This window comes from Numenius arquata, chromosome 17, assembly GCF_964106895.1.
Source record: "Numenius arquata chromosome 17, bNumArq3.hap1.1, whole genome shotgun sequence".
Taxonomy (NCBI): Eukaryota; Metazoa; Chordata; class Aves; order Charadriiformes; family Scolopacidae; genus Numenius; species Numenius arquata.
Window position 1 is genome coordinate 634,834 of NC_133592.1, and position 15,621 is coordinate 650,454.

Below are 15,621 nucleotides of genomic sequence, written 5' to 3' on the forward strand. Positions count from 1 at the left end.
TTCCTTTCTCTCTCCCTCCTCCCCTTCTCAGTAATCATAACCTTACAGATTGTGATAATTTATTTTTTTATTTTCTAATTCACTGGGAGTAATATTTGGGATTGAATCCAAGTTGCCTTTGTTTATTCAATACTCTGAAATGCAGGAAACAGCTCCTCAGCTGATGATAGTTCAGGGTAGTTCTTGTGTTCTGAAGATGATGGCTAACTTCCTGAGCAGCCAGCTATCCTACTGGGCTGCCTTCTGCATGAAAAATTGACATTACAGTGATTTTCTAATTAATATTCCTGAGTTTTTAAAGCTATTGATACAGCTTTCATTTTTTATATTTATTTTTGTGAACACCAGCTCATCGTTTCTTGATTCAAGGACATGTTGAAAGGAATCCTCACACCTCTGAAGGGAAATACTCTGTCACTGGCTTTAATACACAAAGATTTGACCAAGGTACATAAACCCACAGTATATATTATACCTTAACAAAACCCGCAAAATTCCAAAATGAGTTGTTTTACCTGTTACTTCCAGTTTGTCACCAGTGACTTCGGCTTTCAGGTAAATCCTTCCTCGTTTCTCCGTGTGATCCATGCCGCAGAGGCTTGGGACGTTGATTACACATTGCTTGTGAACATTCATATCACAGGCTGTGGGTATAAAAACGGTTCAGCCAGCTTTGAGGAGCTAATAATGTGATTACACTGCAAACACTGAGCAAAGAGAAAGTTAAGATTACAATGCTAAACGGCTGGCAAGACTTTCAGAGTACAGCCGCTTGTTTTTCAACTGAACGACACGGCTAGTTTCCATCCTACAATACATTTTGTAGACAGTGAATTAAACAGAGAATAAAATAATCTACTTCAGAAACCTAAAGACATCATTAATGAAGTGTGAGGAAAAAAAAGTGAAAATGGAATAAAGACTTGCTGGGAATATTACTAAGAAAACGGAGCACTCATGCCTGCATTAGCAATGAAAGGAGTTAGGTTTAAATTGATTATTGGATTTTCTAGCAGGAGACTTCCAAGACAAGTGAAAGGCACAGAAAGTATTGGCCCTTGGCTATCAACCAAACTGAAAATTCAGTTTCCAACAGCGTATTCCCCTGACCAGCCCCAAACCAGCCTTCCTCAAAACTGCCATTTTGGTGTTTGGTGTTCTGGGATTTTTTGGGGTTTTTTTTTGTTTGTTTGTTTTTGCTGGTTTTTCTTGTTGTGTTTTTTTTTTGTTTGTTTTTGTTGGTTGGACTCGATGATCTCAAAGGTCCCATCCAACTAAAAATATTCTGTGATTCTGTCATTCTGTGATTCTTCTGCCACATCAAACTCAACACACCATGTTCTCAGCAACAGAGGTGATTTTGATTAGTATATTATTATAGTACTGAAATATCCACTTGAAATATAACAGTGCTATAAATAGCTGACATTTGAAACGGTATTTTCCACAGAAAAGAAATCAGAGGCTGTTGACCAGTGTTTCCACTTACTTTCTAAAATACCCTTTTGGTAACATGTCAGAACTCCACTTACTGTCACATTTCATCCCTTGGTGCAGCAGCCCATAAAGCAGCGACCCACAATGGTCACAAAAGGTCGGGCTCCCATATGTGTGGATCTTAAACTTGTGCTTGCTTCTGGGATCCTGAGGGAAAAAACAGAAGGAGATTCTCAAGTCATAAAAAGTAAGATTGACACACCTTTAATATATTACTTCAAATATCAAGAACTTTCCAGCTCTCCAACTTACGCTACAGAAAAATATATTGCAGCAAGTAGCTTATTCCCAGCCCTCGGAGTGGTACCTGCATCGGTGCAGGTCCACTGGCCTCGCTTCTTAATTTTCCTTCGCTTTGGGTTTTAAGAAAGAGTATGTCAGCTCAGAGAACAGGCTTGTTCCTGTGACTCATCCACACTACATTTCCATTTCCTGACACTACAGACACACACAGCGTAAGGAGGGGGTTCAGCCCGTGGCTGAGGTGTCACACAGTGGCTGCTTGTTCAGCGTGTGTCATCATACCCTCCTGAAATGATGACAAAATGCAGCAGAAGAGGAGGGAAGTAACTGTTACGGGGCTAATCTGAAATACAGTCAAATGCCTCTAAAACCAGGATCTTAAAGATGGGATGATCTTGAAATGCTGCAAATTTATAATTTATAATATTGTAAATGAAAGTGAACAAAGTCCGACTTGGCACGTAGTGAATATTTTACAGAGACTGCTACTCCCATCTGATTTTTGAACAGAGACTCTTACAGTGAGGACATTTTAAGGCCACCACCAGCTTGGAAATGCTTTCTAATTTAAGACCAGTGAAAGGGAATACATCCAAATCACTGAAATTTATGACACATCCAGATACATTTGCAGTTTCTCTAGGGGGAGAGAATCCCTTGGAAAACCAAGCACATTCATATCAAAGGAAGAAATGGCATCTTCACTGCATTCACCCATGTCAGGCTCATTCCACATATCCATAACCACAGAACTTCACCTGCCCCAGCCTGTTCCCAATGCTTGAGACGCGTGTTGCCAAAATAAAGTGTGCAAGCCCCAGACTTCTGTGCACATCACCTATGTTTTGTATCGTTTATGACCATTTCCAGCCCCAACTGTACTTCTGTCAAAACTATCACTGCACAATCTTGACCAAAAGTTGGGAAGAGCAGTGATTCTTCTTCATTAAAAAACATACCCTGGGGTTTGAAATCGCTTCGTGCTAATGTTCTCTACAGAAGGACCATGGAAATTATGAAATGCCAGGTCTGTCATGCATTAAAACGTTCTTAAACATGACTGCAAAATGAGGCATCAAAATGTTTTTCTTCTGTTTACATTTTATATTAATATACCTTTATATTAGATGACTTATTAAATTGTCTTAAATGATAAACTAACCTTTTAACTTGCCAATAAAAGCTTTCCAAAAAACCAAAAGCAAAGCACAGCATGTTATACAAAGCGGAAAACCTGCTAACTCTTTATTCAAAAATTAAAGATTCCTTTAGAATAAGTGCTTTCTCAAGATATTAAAGAAATTTGGGAACTTCTAACAGTAATTATCATAAAAACATGACTATGAGAAGGCAAAATCTTGCCTTCAAAATTTAACATTTTGCCATCCTACACTTTGTGCAGGGTTTTTTTTGTTCTGGTAAGCAATCAGTGTATGAAGTTTTTTTGGTTCTGATTCTAAGTTTTATGATGCATCTATAAGCACCAGTTTTCACTGCTCAGGCAGAAACTCTATAGTATCTTGGACAAAGAGTAAAGGCTTTACATTAAGAATTCCAATTGAGTCTATTTCACTAGTTCTGTTTGTTATACAGCCCCAGATATGAAATGCAAACTGCTAACAACCATATTTATTTTGTAAACACAGTTAACCTACATGGAATGACATTCAATGCTCCAGAGAACATCTGTTTCGTTATTTATTAAAGATATTGCCAATGGCTCTTGCGGTGCGGGGTCATGGGAACATTGCTTTACTAGAGGGTTATCTGATGGATCGACTCTGATTATGCCTTCCAAACAATTTAAAACACATTTTCAAAGCTAATTCTTCCTTAAATTGTTTTGTTTAGAAGACATAAGGGGATTTGTTGCCTTATAAATATATACACTTAACCATGACTTTGGTAAGCACATCTTATGCTGAGAAGGACAAAACCCGCAGCTTCTAAGAATGACACTGAATACACAGATTTTTGAAGTTGTGTTTAACATCTGACATAAGTGGCATTTATGAGTATAAAGTAATGATATAGAGGGGAAAGAACTATGGGAAATTATTATAGTGAATGTCTACTAAATACATTGAACCTGGATATTATACTGAAATTATCTAACAATCACTACCAAATAATTCCATCCCAACCCATGGAATATACATGGTAATTAAGTTAAGCAGGGGGGTGTGTGTGGCTTAAAAATGTTGTGACATGTAAGGACAACCAGACTGCACTCACGGCAAAGCAGCTCCTGCGCCTGTAGCATGGAACCACAGAGTACAAGCAAGAGCGTCCTTATAAGACAACGAAATAAAACCAGTCACATGAATAAATAAATCAAGTTGGATCAAGCTTAGAAGTTGGCCCTGCAGGACTCAATGTATATAATGTGAATCATCATTTGCTTTCTAGAATAAATGTTTTCTATCGTTGTGTGAAAATGCCTGCTGTATGATGTTTAAAATGAACAATTCAATATGAATTAATTCTTTTAAAGAGCAGCAAGCATGTTCTGACTATTATTTGGTATTATTCTATGTGCACACATGAAGTCACTTATTCCAAGCACAGCATAAAAAAAGAGGACAAAGGAAAACCGTAGCAAAACTACTCCTGAAATGCAAGCTTTGCATGTAGGAAACCTCTCTTTTAAAATTCCTTTAATAGAAATAAATAGAAGAACCTAAAAATATTTAACAGCTAACAAATAAGAGAGTGCGCTCTTCATCAGTATTTAATCCTATTTTCTCTTTCAATCCTATACATTTTTTTATTTTTGGTAAATTGAAGTATACAAAACTGTTATTTTGCAAGCAAGTCTGAGAACACATAGAGAAAGCCAAGAGTTCTCCATACACCCATCAGAGACCTTAAAATCTTTTTATCTTATTCCCTATATTACCAGGGGCTTCTCATGCACTTAGAACTAGCCTTGAATCTATAGTTTACACTTTAATTTTAAGTAACTGTATTATTAATAATTACTACATCACCACTACTGATTGCTTAGCATGAACAGCAATTAACTTATTGGTTGTTAATACAGTTCAGTATTTTCCAATGTTAAATATGCAATAAGTAACTTATATGCATTACTGAGGAAATAGCATCACCTTTAGTATTTTTCAGCTAGAGGTAAACTACTGAGTTAGAGGTAAGCTCCTGGAAATTTTCTTCAAAAATCCCCTTTTAATTAATGTAAACTTTCAATAATTCCCAAAGCATAGCTGGCAGCCTTATTTCATAGTAAACACAGGGAGCCAAGCCAGGATATGACAGATGAACTGCCAAATAATGGCTGCTATTTGCAAGAGAATTGAACTTTGCACTAAACTTGGCATAGATTAATTGTGAAACTCTAAAGGGAAAACCCACTTCTGTTTCCAAAATCCATCAAAATTATGAAAGGGGGAAAGTGGCAACAGGAAAGCACTTGTTAAGCAGTGATGAATTATATGCTCTATTAAAATTCATGTTAGTTTCATGCTAAAAAGTGAATTCTCTGCTATTATTAAGACAATCTCCCATTTTTATAAGTACAACTGAATGCAATATAATACAATTAAATGGGAAAGGAAACTCTGGGCAATCGATATCACAGACATTTAAACATTTGTCTTCGAAAAACCTTGAAATTGGCAGAAATCTCACCAGTGTTCTGCAATTTGACTGCAGTACAACTGACTGGAGTTTCCGAGCCTGCAGTGATACATACGGGTGCAGCGTCCCTATAAAGATGAATCACAATTGGGCATCTACACCCCATACAGCTCTGAAAAAATCAAATTATTCCCTAGTCTCAAAGCTGAGACATGCTTCTAGAGAGGCAGGCAGCCCCAGAACTGCACTGACCAGGAATCAGGTCGGTACACAGGCTTGCGCTATGGGGACCTAGAGAAAGAAAACCGAAAACGGAGCAGAAAACTCTAAAAACTAAATAACTGTTTTTGCAGAAGTGACTTGCCCAGACCGACAGCTCTGCTTCTGTTCAAAGGGGTTCGTATTTGCTCCGGAGACGGGCCGGAATCCGGGTGGGCTCCAGCAGAGGGAAGCAGAAGAACACGGAGGCATCTCAGCAGAACCCCACCGTTCCCAGTCTGAGCGCTGCCACTGAGCTCCATTTTGCCCCCCTGCAGCAGTACTGCCACCAGTCCTGCCTTTTTCCTTTGTTTAGCACAAATGAATCCATTTCCTTTATTGAACAGCAATGGAAAGCACCCCCCTGTGAGAAATCATTCCATAATTTTTCTGGCTCAAAGAGGGGGGTGTGCAATAATTGAAAGCGCATGGTTAACCAGCAGCACGTCAAACTGTGCCTTAACACATCACAAAACAGCTTATGAGCATTATATTTCTGAATTCTTTCTAAAAGCTCCCCTTTTGATTAGAATTTTATTCCCCTTGATAGCAACATTGAACCAACTATAATTTTACAGGCATTGAATCATCACTTTGCTTTTAAGTATAAAATATACAAAAACCACCACATGTGAGTTCGCGCCGGTGGAGATCTTATACACAAAGCAGCATCACATTATTCCTTGTTAAAGTCCTTTCATAGTACGGGACCTGATAGTATCAATAACTGTGTCCCCAGAACCACGTATCTCAGACCAAAACCTCTGAATCTATACCCATATTGCCTTTCATTCAGCACCTTCCAGGTGACACACCGAGACCTGGTGTGATTTTTGGAAGGAATTTAAATCAACAACACAAGCAGATCTGTTGGTGCCGGAGCCTGTATCAGTGATCAGGGTGGGGGGAAAAATGCCTGTTTTCAGTCATTAATACCAACACACACACATCAACAGGGCATTAGGCAGGATATAAGATTAATTAGTTTTTTTAAAACTGCCTATGGCTGCTGAAAGGGTTCTTTCCCTATCTGAACTGCTGGTTTTGTGATCATTAAGAAGCAGAAAACGCAAAAATGCAAGTGTAAGAATATTTTGGGAGAAACGGAAGATTACATTTTCCATTACAAAAATAACTTAAAGGGGTTCTGCAGCAGATGACCCATAAGGTCCTACGGCTGTATCAGGGCCTACAACAACAAAGAACAATTTTGTGTAAATAAATGCAAATGAACCCTGTTTTCCATATCCTACCTCCACGACAGAACCACAGGATTGTTATTCATCCCCAACCGAACACTTACAAACATATTTATTTACTAATGTAAAAGCTGTAAAGGAAAAGTAAGCTTAAAAGATCCCAGATTACTTCACTTAGACAAAAGAAAAAATAAAGTTTCTGAATGTCAGAGGCATAAATTGTGGGACTGTTTGAATTTTTATCGAGAACAGAAGGGGAGACAATACATTAAATATATGCAAAACTATACCCAAATCCGTGTAAGAGATGAGATCCCCGTTCCTCTTTACCAGCAGGAAAGCCCTGGGAGACCGGCAGGTCTGTCTTCCCCACGTTAATGCACAACCTTTAAACATTTCCTGCTGCCACAGGAACCCCGAGTCCCACACCTTTCTTTGTCCCCCCAAATGTCTTTGACGTAGGAATTGCAAGGAACGCTGCTCTAACAGATCAATGAAACCACTGCAATTTGTACCGCGTGTATTTTACTTAAAATAGCTTTAACTTCCTCAAGCGAAGACAAGTTAATAAAACATATTTAAGAAGAACCTAGCGTGTTTTTCTCTGTGTGAAGCCAAATCCCACATTCATCCCACGCTGTCCTCGGGCAAACTTCTATTTCATTTGTGAAAGTCTTAAAACTCCAGCTTTTCTAAACACCTTCCAAACAGCCACTGCAATATCTAAGACCCCATTCAGGTACCAGGTCCGTTTGACCGACTTTCCTCTGGTTTGCTATTTATTTTCCTATTGGGATAACAAAAATCTCAGTGATTTGCATGGCATCTTAAGCTGAGAAAGCAGCCTCAGGCTGGAGGAGCTGTGAGAGCCAAAGGAGCCAGATGCTTCTACTGGAAATAACTCCAGGGCTTAAAATATGGCTCCTGCGATCAGAGCCCAGAGCAAGACACAGCAAAAAGCCATTGTTTAAGTGGTCACCAGCTTTGTTCCTTCCCGAGCGAGCGAGGCTGTGTACATGGGAAAGGGAAAGCAAAGAGAATTTGAGACTCTGAGGAACGATTTAGCGATGGAATGAAATCAGCGATAGGAAGATCGTATCACTTTTTATTACAAAATGTACAAATGCATGAAGCTTGTTTCATATCTCCTCTCTCAGGGCTGCAGCGTAGAAAAGTTTTGTTGCTTTCAGTAAAGGATGGTCCAAGGTAAGTCTTCTATTGCCTGAAGAGTCAAAAATATCACGGAATCACCGAAGGGCTGAGGCCGCTGGGACCTCTGGGGACCACTGGGCTCAGCGCAGGGCCAGCTCCCCACCAGTGGGTTTTGTGGTGGTGCAGGGGGTTACTCCTCCCCAGCTCCAAGACTCGGTAGGGCTCACATCTACTCGCTGAGCACCCAAACCCAACCCTCCACAGGTTGCCATGCCGGTATCGAGAGCCCCATCCTGCAGCGGAGGAGAAGAATGACACAGCCCCGCTTCCTCACTTGGTAAGAAATCACACACCCGCTCTTCCCAGGAATGCAACCTCCAGGCAGGAGCTGGAGTTCCGCTCCTTGGAGTGACTCTGAGGAACAACCCGGAGAAAGGGCTCATTCCACCGACATCCGCAGGACGGGAAGCCTCTCCCACACCTTCACGCGCTGGTAGGCGTTCAGAGCACAAACAGAGCTGCATTCCGCTCTGCAGTAACGAAGGGAGAGGTGGGACCAGGAAATGAAGACTCAGCAAAAATACAGCAAATAAAACCTATGTAAATTATTCTTTAGGATGCCATGGAGAACAGCAGAGGTGGGCTCTTCTCATGCCGGGTGTCAGAGGCAGCAGAGGCAGGAGAGCCCTGAGGGGACGTGGACACTCGGCTGTGCTGCTCACCGACCCACACAGACCCTTCCACCCCTGATAACAGCTGCAGCGCCACAGCCCCGAACTGGATTTGGGTTCAAGGGTTGGAATTACATTCAGAAATGAAGACCGATTCCCACGTTCTATAGAAAAAATGATGATAAATGACACCCCAGCCAGAAATACAACAAAAATCTCTGTTCCCATCACTAAGACCACTTCTATTCCGTACTAACCTGAAGAGAGTTAGGAAGGTACACAAACAGAAAAAGATCGTATTTAATTAATAGCGACAATTATCAAGCAACTATTTCCTTCTCTACACTTCTATGGAAGACAACTTGACCACAGTTCAAAAACGATTCAAAAGCAGATTTTTCAGTCCCCTCCTGGAATTCACAATAAATTATTATTTTTAATTAAAAGAAACAGGTGGTCATTGAAGCAACTGATTTTGATTGCTGCCTTTTGTTCATGTTCTTCTTGTACAGAATCGTACTGATTGAGTTGGCAAACGGAGAAAGAAGATCTGCATGACTATACTCACAGGGATTTGTAACTTCCTAATTACTATAAAGACAGTTAAATTCGGAAGGGACTTGGTGTTTACTGGCTCTTTTTTCTTCATTCTTTTTTAATGAAGAAACTGCCGTATAATTACAGAAAGTGCATAAACAAAAGATCCTGTCGGAAACTGATTCATGACTGGGAAGAAATGGAGCAAGATTTTGTTTCGGATACAACTCAACATAATGTTCCAGTGCATAAATCGTTTCAGTAAAGATTGAATCCAGGGATCTGGATTCAAAAGGACTACTAGAAAGACAGAGGCACAGCTGTAAATGCCTTCTTAAAGAACTAATTCATTAGTTTTATTATCTGTTAATTTATTAATTTAATTGTTGAACATACACATCTTTCAACATAGAGTATCCTTTACACCTCAAATAATATAAAGTTTAACATTGATCAGATGGAAGAATTAATTAAGACAAATTCTTGCTGTATGAAAGGGTATTGCTATTTCTTGATAAGTACAATATGCTGAATTGTTTAATATTACAAATTAAAATGTGGTTTCTATGCTTTCCACTGGAGCTGAACCGTGGCTAGGTGTAGTGCATCAGCATGATCATAAAGGATAAACACCAGTGGGTGATGCTGTCACTGTCACTGCACTGTGCGACATCAGGCTGCATGGCAATCATTTCACACTAATATATTTGTGTACAGGAACTTCCATCAGTTTTTAAAAACTTCATTATTGGCCAACAGGCTTATGCCAGAGACGATATGACTTATTTTTTTTCCCCCATTATCCTCAGCTGGAGCTCATACTATCCTTCTGTCATTCACTTAAACAGAAGGTGAAATGAGATAAAGGCTGAAAACACATCACCTGAAGTGCCCGGTTTCTCTGTAGCAGCGGTGACCCCGAGCACAGAGGGTTCAGGCCAAACAATTCGACATCTGTCGTAGGCTGAATGCTATTCATACAGGAAGGTGATGCACATCTATCCTAGAAGTAATTGGAATCAAGGCAGGGAAAAATGGGAATGACTCCAACCACTCTTTCAGAAGCCATCACAGCGGTAAGTTGAGATAATATTTAAAATGTAAAGTCTTAAGAAAGTGTCTTTGTGATCCCAAATTCCCTGACTGTTGACAACAACAAAAACGAAACTGACTCAAGATTTTATTTGTAAAGCCAAAGCTGCCTCAGTTCTGCCTAATGTGGTTTGAATGAAGGTCTTTACAACTATTAAGTGGTAGATTTGAGCACATAAAGATGACCTGATTTGCCCAAAAATCTCAGAATAAAGTAGCAGGGGAGCTATGAAGGTGACTGTGAATGCAGCTTGCTCAGCCACTGTTCTTGCCTCTGAGCTACCTCAATACGTGAGACCCTGAATCTCGGGTGTACATTTCCCACTCCTCACCCCGCAGAGCTCTGCCTTCCCCTCGGAAATGGCGAATGCTACCGAAGAACCCACTGATTTATGAACACACACCTCTCACGCTCTCACTAAGCCCTCACCCACAGCACCTGGGCTCCTTCCCACCTCCCCAGCAGCATCTGTACGCTTCAGCACGCTTCCAAGGGACAACATTCCTGCGCCTGGGTGTATTGCTACCAAACAGGAGGATGGGATATCCATATACATCAACATATGGTTCAAAATCTAAAGCCAAGCCCACGAACTCCAGCACAGATTTGTCTGTGGAAGCCGAGTACGGCAGGAGGGGGTTTCCCGAGCAGTGGAACGGAAATCCAGAGAGAAGTTTGTCTGTCCCAGGGCATTACACACCCCAGAGCTCCGCATCTCTTTCACCTTTCCTTGAGGTTAAATTCTGACACATGTAGCTTTTTTTTTTTTTTTTTTTTTTTAACAAACTTCACTGGAATCTTGCAGTGATGTTTAACAGCACAGTTTTTAAAAACTGCACATTTGATCTTCCTGAAAGAAGAGAGGACTCTGCCTTCCTGAAGAAAGAGACTGTTCAGGGACATCAGGCTGCACGGGGAGCAATTACAATCACCAAAGGTTTTTAGAGATGACAGGCATGTGTCATTTTAAAAGGTTTTTCCACAAAATACTTTGTCCTTACTGTTAATACTAAAGAGTTTCAAGAGGGCTGTTTTGATCATCGGGGAGGGTATTCACACCATTAACTTTAGGCATCTCTCAGTAAAAGATTCCTCTCTTGTGCTCCCCGATGCCCTTTCACAGAATCACAGAATCTTCTTGGTTGGAAGGGACCTTTGAGATCATCGAGTCCGACCAACAAAAAACAAACAAACAAACAAACAAACAAACAAACAAAAAACCCAACAAAAACCCAACACCAAAACCAAACCAAAACAAACACCCACAACCACACCCCACACCCACCCACAAACAGACACAAACCAACAATCTCGGGCACTAGAGCATGCCCTGAAGAGCCATGTCTACACGTTCCCTAAATACCTCCAGGGATGGTGACTCCACCACCTCCCTGGGCAGGCTGTTCCAGTGCCTGACCACTCTCTCAGTAAAGTAGTTCTTCCTAATATCTAATCTAAACCTCCCCTGCCCCAACTTCAGACCATTTCCTCTGGTTCTGTCATTATTTGCTTGGGAGAAGAGTCCAACACCCACCTCTCTATAACCTCCTTTCAGGTAGTTGTAGAGGGCAATGAGGTCCCCCCTCAGCCTCCTCTTCTCCAAACTAAACATACCCAGTTCCCTCAGCCTCTCCTCATATGACTTGTTCTCCAGACCCCTCACCAGCTTGGTGGCTCTCCTCTGGACATGCTCCAGCAGCTCAATGTTCTTCCTGTAGTGAGGGGCCCAGAACTGGACACAGCCCTCGAGGTGAGGCCTCACCAGTGCCCAGTACAGAGGCACCATCACTGCCCTACTCCTGCTGGCCACGCTATTCCTGATACAGGCCAGGATGCCGTTGGCCTTCTTGGCCACCTGGGCACACTGCTGGCTCACGTTAAGCCGGCTGTCCACCAACACCCCCAGGTCCTTTTCTGCTGGGCAGCTTTCCATCCACTCTTCCCCAAGCCTGTAGCATTGCCTGGGGTTGTTGTGACCGAAATGCAGGATCCGGCACTTGGCCTTATTAAACCTCATCCCATTGGCCTTGGCCCATTGATCCAACCTGTCCAGGTCCCTCTGTAGGGCCTGCCGACCCTCCAGCAGATCAACACTCCCACCTAGTTTGGTGTCATCTGCAAACTTACTAAGGGTGCATTCAATCCCCTTATCCAGATCATCAATAAAGATATTAAACAAGACCGGCCCCAAAACTGAGCCCTGAGGGACACCACTGGTGACCGGCCACCAACCGGATTTCACCCCCTTAATTACAACTCTCTGGGCACGGCCATCCAGCCAGTTTTTTACCCAGTGAAGAGTACACTTGTCTATGCCATGATTCACCAGCTTCTCCAGGAGAACGCTGTGGGGGACAGTGTCAAAGGCCTTACCAAAGCCCAGGTAGACAATGTCCACAGCCTTCCCCGCATCGAGAAGAGCTTTCTCTCCTCTCTGCCGAGTTTGCACCGTACTGAATTTAAATGCTAACTTCTACATGTCCCTCTCATCACAGACCCCTGCACCACAAACACCAAAACCACTTAACACAGAAAATCCTGCAATCCAGGACTCGACCTATGGAATATCACTCCAGGATAGACGGCAGGATGAAGTTCAACAGCTGTGGGATGGCACATCTGGGCGTGCAGTCAGGGTCGCAAAGCAGCCTTGCAGCCATGAGAAATGCCAGGGCAAGAACCTTGTATTTGTCATCACTTTACTCAGTTCCTTATATCACAGCTCAGCAGCTCATTGAAATGCAATGCCAACAGTATACTTGCACTTCTGTAATTTGTAAAGAAAGACATTATATTCCTTTTTCTAAAACCTACATTTAAACAAAAAATCACATACATGCTAATAAATACATTTTTAAAATTTCCTGTCTATTACAAAATGGTGCATCTGTTTATTTTGGTGTAATGGCAAAACTGTGCTGATCATGCACAAAATCAGAAATAGTGATTTTTGAAAAGTTTGAGAAGGTGTTGGTTCAAAATCAGTCAGAATTTCATGATTTCATGACTCAGCAGCTTCTTCGTACAAGAACTTCTGGGGTGACCAATTGCTCCTCATTTGACAAATTTTATGAGACAGACACAGATTTGAAACACCAGAGCAAATTGCCTTCAAAGTTACTCATTGAATAATTCATTTTTGCCTGATAATTTATACACTGGTTAATCAAAAAAAAAAAAAAAAAAAAGGCAGGAAGGAGGGTAAAATATGCATAATTTAAACACACCATCTCAGTTTTGCTCTTCATCTCAGCTCTGTCTTTTCGGAAGTAGGGAAGTTAGCACTATGAATTAGGCTGACATTTCACCGCATGGGCAGAATTTTGTTCTCCAGAGTGAAAAATCCCATGGAATGACTGTACATACACATTCCACTAACGACTGAAGGGTTTGATGCAAATATGTTTATCTCAAAATCTACACCTCAATGTGAAAAACGCTGCCTTCAAGAAACCCCAGCCAGAATCACACCGTGGTAGATTCTAAGGCACAGAGTCCTCGAATGGTCTTTTACATTGTATAACCACCCAAACACTATTTATGCCTTGAACAGATGTTTTTCCATATGTCTAAATAACCCTTCTTCAGAAAAGTAATTCAAGCACATTAAATTTTGCAGACCAAGGAATATAGAGACATTAGACTCATTAGTATTTATAGAGCATTTGGTATCTTTTCTATAGCGAAGTCAGTATCTTCTCATTTTCAAAAGTCCCTAATGCTACTCCTCTGAGTAAAGTAAAACACTCTATAAATAGGCCGCTCAGACTGAATGTGCAGGATGCTCTGACAACAGCTTTTGTGCCCAAATCCTGACCTTATAATGGCACAGACCACAGCCAAGCTGCCTGATCCATAACATTTTTCCACAGCAGTGGAGCAGTTGCTATTTATTTATCGACTGATTAGAAATTCAGAAAACAATACTGAAACTTGAAGAAAAAGTTCACAGCGCACAATAAACCCCTGAAAGAATGACAGGCTTTTAGCGCAGCCTCTTGATTCCACAACCTTTGGCAGCGTTATTTGTGATTTAAAACCAAAACTCTATACTACTATTTGGGGAGAAAAGTGCTTCATTGTGACCACAGTTGAGAGCACACTCAGCTTAAAAGAATCAACACAGATTTTCTGCCCTTTGGGCAGGATTTGACCCTTTTGAGGTTCCTAATCAAAAACCTGCACACAATAAGGACTGTTGTAATCACATTAGAAGAAGGGCGAGCTCCAGCACCTGAAGCCCTGAAAGGAGGATTTCCTCACGGCTGCCAGCTCCGCTTTCCTCCCAAGGCTGAACGAGTCTCAACTGCTTTGCAGCATCAGGAAAAGTCATTTAGCAATGAATAATAATATCACCTATAAATATTTAATATCTGGCAATTAACTCTGCAGTGTTCAAAGCAAAAAGAAAATTAGAGAAATACAGAAAGACCTCACCAAACCATTCAGTGACATTGCAACATCGTCTCCTAACTAGGTATTTCGAGTATGCCCATCCTGAGACCGTTCCATGGACACAAGTTTCAGCAATTAGCATTTCTCCTTCTCCTTCTTTAGTGAGAGTGTTTTTCTCAAGGCTGTTGATGGCAAAGGAGCTTCCCAGATTTCACTGGAGGCTTTTAATTTGGAAGAAAGCCTGCACAGAAGCATTTTGCTGGCAGAGTACTTCCAACGAAGGGAAGACGAGTTTAGACTCCTACTTTTTATTTCTCAGAAATCACTTGTGGGTAAGAACATTCCTTAGGGAAGCCTCTGACTATGAAGATTTCGTAGCTGTAGAAAGCACTGCAGTTTATTCCTACACTAGACATTGTGAACCCCTGCAAACATTCTGTCCTCCGTGTAACTGGTTACACGAACTAACAAACCAAGGCCAAGCCTTCAACCAAGCCTATGACACTGACTTTACCAGCTCTTGAGTTTACAGGTCAAGTCAGACTCTTCTGCATACGTTTCTCTTTGGCACGGCATCTCCCAGCCTGTGCAAATTAACGGTGTCCTAAATGTTGCTGTTCATGCCACCCATCATTTCTAAACTTTGTCCTCTTGAGTGCTCTAGTTCCATTTTATACAGAAAATGTATATCCAAGAGCAACAGACAAAAAAGTGAAGAGTGAAAAATAAATAAATAGCTTGCTTTTATTCTCTTAACAAAGAGAAAAAATGGTGCCATTTTAGCTCTATCCTGGTTTCTACAGAACTCAGTCAAAAAACACGTCCTGGGAGTCCCTGCAATGATTACAACTGTGAATGATTTGCCAACATGAGGCAAGTCAGGCTGGACACCTTCTGCTCATTGCATCATGCACCACTTAGATATGGTCTTTATCTGCGAGCTCCACGGATTGATACGACTATGAAGGAAATAAAAAAA

General features: G+C 41.2%; 1 protein-coding gene across 3 annotated transcripts in view; it reads right to left on the reverse strand.

The window, feature by feature from the left end:
- The window catches only part of PRKCA (protein kinase C alpha), a 149,982-nt gene that overhangs the window by 50,298 nt on the left and 84,063 nt on the right, over positions 1-15,621 (reverse strand). For all 3 annotated transcript variants that reach the window (XM_074160330.1, XM_074160329.1, XM_074160328.1), the window contains exons 4-5: positions 1,533-1,644; positions 516-644 (exon numbers count right to left, since the gene is read on the reverse strand). In XM_074160330.1, the coding sequence (XP_074016431.1) occupies positions 516-644; positions 1,533-1,644 (241 nt within the window). The remainder of the gene's footprint in view (positions 1-515; positions 645-1,532; positions 1,645-15,621) is intronic.